Raw genomic sequence first — 11483 nt, forward strand, 5'->3', positions numbered from 1 at the left:
AGAATATACAATATGTCAGTATCCTAGAAATGAGAATATACAACATGTCAGTATCCTTGAAATGAGAATATACAATATGTCAGTATCCTAGAAATGGGAATATACAACATGTCAGTATCCTTGAAATGAGAATATACAATATGTCAGTATCCTAGAAATGAGAATATACGACATGTCAGTATCCTAGAAATGTGAATATACGACATGTCAGTATCCTAGAAATGGGAATATACAACATGACAGTATCCTAGAAATGTGAATATACGACATGTCAGTATCCTAGAAATGGGAATATAAGACATGTCAGTATCCTAAAAATGAGAATATACAACATGTCAGTATCCTAGAAATGAGAATATACAAATTACAACATGTGAGCATAGTTTGGTAAAAATTATTCATAATAAATTGCATGAAACCAGACAAAGTGATTTTTATAGTATAGGACATTTAAACAGAACCTTAGGTGACTTCAAAAATGAGTTTGCTGTCAATAAATTTGTGATAGAGTTTGATTTTAATAATATTTTTTGTCCTTTTTGTAATCTTGAATTCACAATAAGTGTGTTTATATTGTTTATTGTACACAAAAAATGGATGGGCTTATTTTAAATATGATTAATTACATAATTCTTACCTTAAATTGCAAGGAATTATAAAATTATGTGATAAGTATTTTAATATCGAACATCATTCATTACAGCACATAAGTATATGTTGGCCTTACATTTTATTAGAATATTCTAAAAATGGGGACAGGACGTATCAGTGGTTCTTAGACTGACAAACAGAATTGAAAGATAATAGTTGCATACACAATCCTATATACCTACCATTTTGTCTAGAAAGGTTACTTTCCCATTGGTCTTCATGATAATTAGATTTGAAGCATAACTGCACAAAGATTTCTCCTGTTCAACCCCAGTTTGAATCTCATCACTGGTTGTTTGCACTGCCTCTTCTATAACTGTCTTCATTAGAGAAATACAGCCGAGGTTGAGGATGAGTGTGCTGACGATCTCGGTCTCCGTCACAATCACGTAATACGGGATGACGCCTGCAGGACAAATGGCACAACAGTGGCACACGGCATTAATCTGTGAGCTTTCTTTGCTTTACAAGTAGGTGACTCGCATCATGCAAAATTTGTCATACACTTTTGCAACAACTGATAAAGCATAAGGCATGAAGCAACTTATTCAATAGAGAGTAATATTTGCAAGTATTTTTTAAGCCATTAATAAGCTCCTTATATCTGTTTAGAAGTATACTACACAGAAAGATAAATTGAACTTATTACAAAACAACAAATTGTATTATGCAAGAGTATAAATTTTCAGGCAGAATTGCAGAGACAGGGAAACCACTAATAAGAAACAAGCTAAACTAGACAAGAAATTCTACAAGCTGTAATATGGCAGGAGTCTGGCACCCTAGATATAGGTTGTGGTGATTATTGACCACCTTAAGGTGTCCTACCTAGAGGTTGTACAGTCGCAGTCTGTGGTGAAGTGGTAGTGAGGGCCACACTTGTAGTGGTTGTGGTTGTAGTGGTCAGCTCCTTACAATCTGGACAGTGTGTACAGAAATTAGCTGTTATATCTATCTGGTAATCATCAAAACACTCCCACTCTTTTCTGTCAAACCTTGGCGGCTCTGTCAGACTGACTCCAGCACACGTGGATGAAATTTCCTGGAGTTCACTTTCCAATTCATTTTTCAATTTTTCCTTGATGAATTTCTGTACTCTTCCATTGGCACAGGATTCTATGATTGTATTTTGAACTGTTGATTGATCACTTGTCAACAGGAATGTAGAAATTACATTGATTTGTCCCTACAAATAAAAGGGAAAATATCAATAAATTAATGCCTACAGAAAGGAAAGAAAAATTGTCAATACATATCTATAAACTCCTAAAACAAAAGGCTCAATGAGCCTGTATTTTTTTTGTCATTACTTTTCACTAGGCCATCTCACATCTGTGACCTTCATATTGAGTCAAGATCAAATTTACTTAAACAAAACTTGTTAGCAAGTAAGCTAAAACTACAGGTTGAGTTTGTACCTGGGTGACATTGAGGTAGAGCATGTAGATTGGGGAGGTCACAGACGCCTTATCACAGGTTTTGCTTTTTGTCAGTTCCTGTGGCAGCCCGACATGTACGTTGGCCAGTGATTGGTTGACAGCAGCTTGTAGGACTCCAGTACACTGGTCGGCTCCAATCTGGTTTCCAGTCAGCACTGCCTGGTAGTACAACGTCAGGTGGGAACGCACTACTGTCACAACACAAATACATTTAATCTTCCAGCTAACAAACATTCCTTGTCCAATTAAATAACTTTATATTTAGTCAAAAGCTATAAAATTATAATCAAGACCAAAGAAAGATTGTATATTCATGTAAAAAAATGTTTTAAACAAGTAATAAAGAATTTGTATTCATCTTAATTATATTTCCCAACCTAATTCAGAGCTTTCTAAATATGGTGTATTTCTGGAAGTATTGTAATGATAAGGACTACGACAACTGTCTACTACAACTATGCTCTTTGTTTGACACATACCGGGTGGTGGTGGTGGAGGCTGTGTCGAGGAACCAGCAGGCTGCAAGGTTGTCGTTACGTGGCTAGTAACTGTTGTGGTAGAAGTGGCAGATACCACTGTGATTGGTGATGTGACAGAAGACGACACAGCAGTGGATGTCACAGTAGTAGTAGACGGTTCCTCGGTACTAGAAGGTGTCTGTGTGTCGGAGGATGTTGTATCAGTGGACGATGTCGTGGTAGTGGAGAGAGGAGGAGTAGTCACTGGATCTGTTAAAACGCTGGTGGTAGTAATCAGTACTGTGGTTGTCTGATCAGTAGGAGCAGTACTGGTCAGCTGTTGTGTTGCTCCATCAGTGGTAGTGGCCACATTGGCTGCGGTGCTAGGTGGCACAGTGGCTGTTGTAAATGTACTAGGTGGCACAGTGGCTGTGGTAAATGTACTAGGTGGCACAGTGGCTGTTGTAAATGTACTAGGTGAAACAGTGGCTGTTTTAAATGTACTAGGTGGCACAGTGGCTGTTGTAAATGTACTAGGTGGCACAGTGGCTGTGGTACAGGTTGTGCACTTTGTACAAGTAGTTTCATCAGGACTGAGTACATAGCCACTATCACACACCCAGCCAAGCTTTCCTGGACCCGTCAAGTATGTTTGGGTCACCAAACACTCATTGAAATCATTCAGCAAGTTTACTAGTTTTTGTTGGATGAAGTCCTGTATGTCATTGCCACATTGAGCCACTACTCTGTTGCTTACAGTATTACTGCTCAGTTGGAACTTGATGTCAGCCGTCACTCTGGTCTGCAAATAAAAACATTAATCAGTGGTAAAAATTCAAACTGTTTTTCAAATCAACATTTTAAAATTCTTTTCTATATGTAACTCTTTTTTAAATGATATTTATGCAGGTAAAAGATCACACATCGATAGTGAATTTACAACTATTCAGAAGACTATAATGACACATTAGTTGTACATACTAATGTTGATCTGTTAATTGTTACCTCCAAGTAAGGTCAAGGGTGAGATTACCTGGTTAGCGACTTTAAGCTGATAAGGCACTTGCTGCATTTCTACACCTTTACAAGTTTTCTTTTTCATCTCCTGTGGTGACGACATGATGATTTGAAGATTTATCTTGAACACTGACTCGTTCAAACAGTTCAAATTGTTGGAAGTCTGACTTATGAATTCGGCTGAATATCCAATGAAGTACTTGCTTGGAACAGCTATAAAAAGTGAAAAACACTGAAAATAAACATCTTTTCAGAAACCATGAATGTCGGTCAGCAGTCATGATAATTTTGTAAACAATACTTAAGTCCCGACTACCTTAATCCCTACTTGTTAACAGAACTGCCTCTGTAAATGCTCACATCACTTTATCATTGTAGTATCTCTTCCTCAGTTACCAGATAAATCTAGAATATTTCTAACACTTGTGCCACATCAATTTTTCAAATATTTCAAATGAGTAACATAATTTTCTTTTATTATCAACAAATCTATTTTGACAGTAACATTTTGAAGATATTTTTAATATGAAGAAAGGATTGGAGCTAATTACTTTGGGGACCCTCTGTGGTGGTTATCGTTGACCGGGAAGGTGTAGAGGAAGGTCCATCAGTACTTGTCATTGATGTCTGTGACGCAGTTGTCAGTGGCACAGTGCTAGTTGCAGTGGATGAATCAATCTCCCCAGGAGTGGTAGGCTGGATACTTGTCTCCCCAGGAGTGGTAGGCTGGGTACTTTTCTCCCCAGGAGTGGTAGGATGGGTACTCGTCTCCATAGGAGAGGAAGGCTTGGTACTCGTCTCACCAGGAGTGGTAGGCATGGTTCTCGTCTCCCCAGGAGTTGTAGGCTTGGTACTCCTCTCCACAGTAGTGGTAGGCTGGGTCCTCGTCTCCATAGGAGGGGGAGGCTTGGTACTCGTCGCCCCAGGAGTGGTAGACTTGTCACTTGTCTCCCCAGGAGTGGTAGGCTGGGTACTCGTCTCCATAGGAGTGGTAGGCTTGGTACTCGTCTCCACAGTAGTGGTAGGCTTGGTACTTGTCTCTCCAGGAGTGGTAGGCTGGGTACTTGTCTCTCCAGGAGTGGTAGGCTGCGTACTTGTCTCTCCAGGAGTGGTAGGCTTGGTACTTGTCTCCCCAGGAGTGGTAGTTTGGGTACTAATCTCCTCAGGAGAGGTAGTTTGGGTACTAATCTCCCCAGTAGTGGTAGTTTGGGTAGTAATCTCCCGAGGAGAGGTAGTTTGGGTACTCATCTCCAGGGAAGTGGTAGATTGAGTACTTGTCTCCTCATCAGCGGTGGTTTGGTAATTGGTTTCTCTAGTTGTTGTGGATTCAGCAGTAGAACTAGTTTCCTTAGGGGTGGTAGACTGGGTACTGCTCTCACCAGGAGTACTTGGAGCACTGGTCTCCCGAGGAGTGGTGGAAGTGGTGCCTGATTCTGTGGTTGTTTTAGTAGTCTCTGGTCTGGGTGTGGTGCTGGTAGAGGTGGCAGATGACGTACCAGATACAATGGAATGTGACATTGTGGAGCTGTAACCTGCCGTGGTGCTAGATTCTGGAGACTCACTATCAGTTGGGGAAGGGGTTGTCACATCTGTACTGGGTAGGGGTGTTGTACCAGTCTGGCTCTCATTATAAATGCAGTCTAAAAAAAAAATGGCCGTTGGAATAACACCTTTACAAGTTTTATCAGTATCAATTTTCTTGAAATCATAAGTAAATATATCACATGAAGATCAATGACAACAAATTTTTCTGGTGATTTAAGATAGTGGGTAACCTGAGATATGTATACTACCTATTGAAGACTTGTAACTCCCCAAGTATAGAGGCACTGACAAATAGCACTTCCCACTAATGTCCTACATATTACACTTCATTCAGTAGTATTCAGACATACTTAACTAAATAATGTTCTAATCCTTAATCATAGAGTGATCATATAATGTCCCACCTAAGTCTTCCACACAGCAACGTGTGTGGTTAGAGTCAGAGTGAATGTCTAAGTGTAAACATGATTTATTTTATAACAATAATGAAATAAGTTCCATTAAATATTAATCAATCTTGTTGGTTCTGATGAAAGCATGCAGTAGGTCTTAATGTGGAAGGAAGCTGGAATACTCAAAGAAAACTACATATTCTGGTAGGTGACCCTATCCAATTGGGAAAACGGTGAAGGCAAGCATGATAACCAATGTACCACCTGACAAATGTGAATGTCTTACCCAAGTCTTCAACACATCGAGGCATATGGCCAGTGTCACAAACATTTTCAATGCCTGAGAACTGTAGGTGGAAGTTGGTATCACAGGTCCAGGACTGTGCCTTAGTAATGAGTTGAGGTGGGTGTAAGGTGACCGGAGGACAGGAGGTGGCCTGCAAGGTGCTCAGGTAGGAATTGCTGGTTGCTAAGAGCTGGCCTATAGCAGCAACACAGCTACAGGTAGAGTTCCTCAGGTCCAGGTCCAGGTAACCAGCACTCAAACTCTGGATCTGCAGACCCGAAACCATCTGTAGGGTCTGTAAGATAAATATACATGCAAATTACAGTACACTTAAACACTGTTGGATAAACATACAGGTAAGTTATAGTACATTGTAAACATACAGATTAGTTATAGTACATTGTAAACAACAGGTAAATTACAGTACATAATAAACATACCAGTAAGTTAAAGTACATTGTAAACATACAGGTAAGTTAGAGTACATTGTAAACATACAGGTAAGTTATAGTACATTGTAAACATACAGATTAGTTATAGTACATTGTAAACAACAGGTAAATTACAGTACATCATAAACATACCAGTAAGTTATAGTACATTGTAAACATACAGGTAAGTTAGAGTACATTGTAAACATACAGGTAAGTTATAGTACATTGTAAACATACAGATTAGTTATAGTACATTGTAAACAACAGGTAAATTACAGTACATAATAAACATACCAGTAAGTTAAAGTACATCGTAAACATACAGGTAAGTTATAGTACATTGTAAACATACAGGTAAGTTACAGAACATTGTAAACATACAGGTTAGTTATAGTACATTGTAAACATACAGGTAAGTTATAGTACCTGGTAAACATACAGGTAAGTTATAGTACATTGTAAACATACAGGTAAGTTACAGTACATTGTAAACATACAGGTAAGTTATAGTACATTGTAAACATACATGTAAATTACAGTACATCATAAACATACAGGTAAGTTATAGTTAGTACATTGTAAACATACAGGTAAGTTACAGTACATTGTAAACATACAGGTAAGTTATAGTTCATTGTAAACATACAGGTAAGTTACAATACATTGTAAACATACAGGAAAGTTACAGTGCATTGTAAACATACAGGTAAGTTATAGTACATTGTAAACATACAGGTAAGTTACAGTACATTGTAGACATACAGGTAAGTTACAGTACATTGTAAACATACAGGTAAGTTATAGTTAGTACATTGTAAACATACAGGTAAGTTATAGTACATTGTAATCATACAGGTGAGTGATAGTACATTGTAAACATACAGGTAAGTTATAGTACATTGTAAACAAACAGGTAAATTACAGTACATCATAAACATACCAGTAAGTGATAGTTAGTACATTGTAAACATACAGGTAAGTTAAAGTACATTGTAAACAAACAGGTAAATTACAGTACATCGTAAACATACCAGTAAGTTATAGTTAACACATTATTAAACATACAGGTTAGTTATAGTACATTGTAAACAAACAGGTAAATTACAGTACATCGTAAACATACAGGTAAGTTACAGTCAGTACATTGTAAACATATTGGTAAGTTACAGTCAGTACATTGTAAACATACAGGTAAGTTACAGTACATTGTAAACATACAGGTAAGTTAAAGTATATTGTATATATACAGGTAAGTTATAGTACATTGTAAACATACAGGTAAGTTAGAGTACATTGTAAACATACAGGTAAGTTACAGTACATTGTAAACATACAGGTAAGTTAAAGTATATTGTATATATACAGGTAAGTTATAGTACATTGTAAACATACAGGTAAGTTAGAGTACATTGTAAACATACAGGTAAGTTACAGTACATTGTAAACATACAGGTAAGTTACAGTCAGTACATTGTAAACATACAGGTAAGTTACAGTAAGTATATTGTAAACATACAGGTAAGTTACAGTACATTGTAAACATACAGGTAAGTTACAGTACATTGTAAACATACAGGTAAGTTATTGTATATTGTATATATACAGGTAAGTTATAGTACATTGTAAACATACAGGTAAGTTACAGTAAATTGTAAACATACAGGTAAGTTACAGTACATTGTAAACATACAGGTAAGTAACAATACATTGTAAACAACAGGTGAGTTACATTCAGTACATTGTAAACATACAGGTAAGTTACAGTACATTGTAAACTTACAGGTAAGTTATAGTCAGTACATTGTAAACATACAGGTAAGTTACAGTACATTATAAACATACAGGTAAGTTACAGTCAGTACATTGTACACATACAGGTAAATTACAGTACATTGTAAACATACAGGTAATTTACAGTACATTATAAACATACAGGTAAGTTATAGTACATTGTACACATTCAGGTAAATTACAGTACATCGTAAACATACAGGTAAGTTACAGTCAGTACATTATAAACATACAGGTAAGTTACAGTACATTANCATTGTAAACATACAGGTAAGTTATAGTACATTGTAAACAAACAGGTAAATTACAGTACATCATAAACATACCAGTAAGTGATAGTTAGTACATTGTAAACATACAGGTAAGTTATAGTACATTGTAAACATACAGGTTAGTTATAGTACATTGTAAACAAACAGGTAAATTACAGTACATCGTAAACATACCAGTAAGTTATAGCTAACACATTGTTAAACATACAGGTTAGTTATAGTACATTGTAAACAAACAGGTAAATTACAGTACATCGTAAACATACAGGTAAGTTACAGTCAGTACATTGTAAACATATAGGTAAGTTACAGTCAGTACATTGTAAACATACAGGTAAATTACAGTATATTGTAAATATACAGTTCGCGAACAGTTAACATACAGGTAAAATAAACAGTACAGTATTAGGTAAATCATACAGGTAAAATAAACTGTATAGTGTTAGGTAAAATATACAGGTAAGTTACAGCACCTTGTTAAGTTAAACATACAGGTAAATTATAGTGCACTATTGGGTAAAATATACAGGTAAGTTACAGCACATTGTTAAGTTAAACATATAGGTAAATTAGAGTTCATTATTAGGTAAAATATACCAGGTACAGGTAAATTACAGTACACACAGGTAGAAGTGGAGCTTACCGTTCTGTTGATTCTGCTTACACTGCGGACTTTGCTGACACCAAGGTCTAAAGTGGAATTTAAGTGAGGACAAGCTATACTTTTTATTTTTCTTCGTGCTGCCCACAGCTGTGAGTTACTATTGTCGGAGTAAAATTGAAAACATTCTGTGGGTATGGTAATAGCATCCTCCACATGGTACATCCCCCGAACTTCCAGCTGCAGTGTAACAGGTTCACGCTCAGTCGGGCTCACATGTGCTCTGCACTGCCATTTTCCCTGGTCTGTAAAAAATAAAGTAAAGCAGACTCACATATAATATCTTTGGTGATATGATACAGGTTAATCCTAGTATATAGAAGGTAATCATTTGATCCAACCGGAAAACTTTTCAAAAAGTGAATCGTTATAATGATCAAAACTTTGTATTCGTATCCTATTTGTCACTTTATTTTATTTGTGGGGTAATCCTTTTATACGACAAAGTTCAATCCTGTACAGACTAAAAAGGTTTATTTGTAGTTAATCATCAACTCCAAGTCTTTCTTCAAAAATTCTAGAAATAAGAAGAATGTTTTATTATAATCTAAAACAAGAGGCCCAATGGGCCTGCATCGCTCACCTGGTATAAAACTCGCACTTGTAACCTTAAAAGTGATCTAAAATCAAGCTACAGGCAAAATATCAGTATTTATGATTAAAATTCATTCAAAAGACCCTGTTATTTTTTTTTAAACATTTCACCCCTGTGATTGAAAGTCGAACAAAGTCATTATGTTGAACACATTGTATAGCCTTTCATCTCAGGATGCAACTTGCAAAGTATAAACATCCTGGGACCCATGGTTATTCAGAAGAGGTTGTTTAAAGATTTTAAACAAATTTGACCCCTGTGACCTTGAATATAAGTCAAAGTCATTCACTTTAACAAACATAGTAGTCCTTGATCCCAGCATATGCTACTAACTAAATATCAACATCCTGAGCCTTTTGGTTATTCAGAACAAGTTGTTGAAATATTTTAAACATATTTGCTCCTTGTGACCTTGAATATGATTCAAGGTCATACATTTAAACAAACTTGGTAGCCCTTGATCCTAGTATGCTACTGACTAAATATCATCACCCAGGGCATTTTGGTTATTCAGAAGAAGTTGTTTAAAGTTTTTAACATATTTGACCCCTGTGACCTTGAATATGGGTGAAGGTCATTCATTTGAACAAACTTTGTAGCCCTTCATCCCAGCATGCTACTGGCCAAATATCATCACCCAGGGCATTTTGGTTATTGAGAAGAAGTTGTTTAAAAGTTTTTTAATACAATTGACCCCTGTGACCTTGAATATACTTGAAGGTCATTCATTTGAATAAACTTGGTAGCCCTTCACCCAAGCATGCTAATGGCTAAATATCATCTCCCTGGGCACTTTGGTTATTGAGAAGAAGATGTTTAAAGTTTTTGACATATTTGACCCCTGTGACCTTGAAAATAGGTGAAGGTCATTAATTTTAACAAACTTTGTAGCCCTTTATCCAAGTTTGCTTCTGGCCAAATATCGACACCCTAGGCCTTTCGGTTATTAAGAAGAAGTCGTTTAAAGTAAAATATTGACGCCAGACGACGGACGACAGACGACGGACGACGGACGCCGCGCCATGGCAAAAGCTCACTTGGCACTTGGTTTAGTTCTAGGGGAGGCAACTCTTATCATGTTCACTTACATGCCAAGCTATGAGATCCACTTCAGTATCAATTTAGGAATATATACTTAAGTACATATAGGCAGACATTTAAATGCAGTAAAAGAGTTTGAAGATGAGATTACCTGTTAATGTATAACCAGGTGGTGTACAGGTGAAGGACAGTGTGGAATCTTTGATATATGGGGCCACACTCATAGCCAGTGACCCGTATAAAGGGGATTCAGGAGCAGTACAGGATAATGCTAAAAAAACAAAAGTTCATCACATCCTCCTATCAATTCCTTATGTGATTCACACAAATCCTCCACAATGACACCATCAATAAACAATGAAAATCTACTTCATATGGATTTGCAATCTGATTAAAATCATCTGTTACATGGCTCCGCCTGTTCAGGCGTAGTACGAAGTTAACGAAGCCATGTAACATGTGATTTTAATCAGATTGATGGATTCGACTTCTAGTATAAATGACGTGCACTAAAAGATACACTTATGTATTCTGTGTTGCTTAAATTTGGATCAATTTTCTCCACATTTAGAAATATAACACTGTTTTAAGATATATCAGTATTTGAATGAGATAACTACATGCCTCACATTTCAAATAAGTCTCATACTCACGATTACAAAATACATTCTGCCCATCCCAGACACCGTCCGCTCGACACACTCTCTGGGAGGTTCCATATAACAGGTAGCCACAGTAGCACTTGTATGTAGCCTCAGCCAAGTATGTTGTTGAACCAAAGTACACTTGTCCATTGTCTGGGTGCTGTAAAGGACCACAGTCCACCACTGTAACATAAACAGTATATGGTTACCATTGTCTGAAAGCTGTAAAGGACCACAGTCCACCACTGTAACATAAA

At 36.8% G+C, this 11483-nt stretch overlaps 3 protein-coding genes across 6 annotated transcripts in view; all 3 read right to left on the reverse strand.

Annotated features, from left to right (window-relative positions):
- Positions 1-4330, reverse strand: part of LOC110444201 — an 82911-nt gene extending 78581 nt beyond the window's left edge. For 2 of the 4 annotated variants that reach the window (XM_021488613.1, XM_021488606.1), the window contains exons 1-6: positions 4117-4330; positions 3582-3778; positions 2570-3350; positions 2070-2281; positions 1480-1837; positions 834-1057 (exon numbers count right to left, since the gene is read on the reverse strand). In XM_021488613.1, the coding sequence (XP_021344288.1) occupies positions 834-1057; positions 1480-1837; positions 2070-2281; positions 2570-3350; positions 3582-3778; positions 4117-4186 (1842 nt within the window). In that variant the 5' untranslated portion in view covers positions 4187-4330. The remainder of the gene's footprint in view (positions 1-833; positions 1058-1479; positions 1838-2069; positions 2282-2569; positions 3351-3581; positions 3779-4116) is intronic. The other 2 variants (XM_021488619.1, XM_021488625.1) reach the window with 2 other exon arrangements.
- On the reverse strand, positions 4207-11477 carry LOC110444177 (cell wall protein DAN4-like). Its single transcript, XM_021488587.1, has 6 exons — positions 11236-11477; positions 10734-10853; positions 8929-9191; positions 5789-6083; positions 4270-5205; positions 4207-4220 (listed from the first exon to the last, which is right to left on the reverse strand). Exons 2-6 carry the CDS (start codon positions 10804-10806, stop codon positions 4207-4209), a joined length of 1581 nt encoding a protein of 526 aa, XP_021344262.1. The 5' UTR covers positions 10807-10853; positions 11236-11477.
- Positions 10832-11483, reverse strand: part of LOC110444189 (CUB and sushi domain-containing protein 3-like) — an 85325-nt gene continuing 84673 nt past the window's right edge. The window contains exons 21-22 of the mRNA XM_021488597.1: positions 11232-11409; positions 10832-10853 (exon numbers count right to left, since the gene is read on the reverse strand). Coding sequence (XP_021344272.1) covers positions 10832-10853; positions 11232-11409 — 200 coding nt within the window. The remainder of the gene's footprint in view (positions 10854-11231; positions 11410-11483) is intronic.

Source organism: Mizuhopecten yessoensis, unplaced genomic scaffold (assembly GCF_002113885.1).
Source record: "Mizuhopecten yessoensis strain PY_sf001 unplaced genomic scaffold, ASM211388v2 scaffold2023, whole genome shotgun sequence".
NCBI lineage: Eukaryota > Metazoa > Mollusca > Bivalvia > Pectinida > Pectinidae > Mizuhopecten > Mizuhopecten yessoensis.

Excerpts from the sequence above, each read along its gene's own strand:
- LOC110444177 (XM_021488587.1), bottom strand. The coding sequence starts at position 10,806 with ATGAGTGTGGCCCCATATATCAAAGATTCCACACTGTCCTTCACCTGT. Across the intron at positions 9,192-10,733 it reads ACCTGGTTATACATTAACAG|ACCAGGGAAAATGGCAGTGC; the intron begins GTAATCTCATCT and ends TATTTTTTACAG. Across the intron at positions 6,084-8,928 it reads TAAGCAGAATCAACAGAACG|ACCCTACAGATGGTTTCGGG; the intron begins GTAAGCTCCACT and ends TTTATCTTACAG.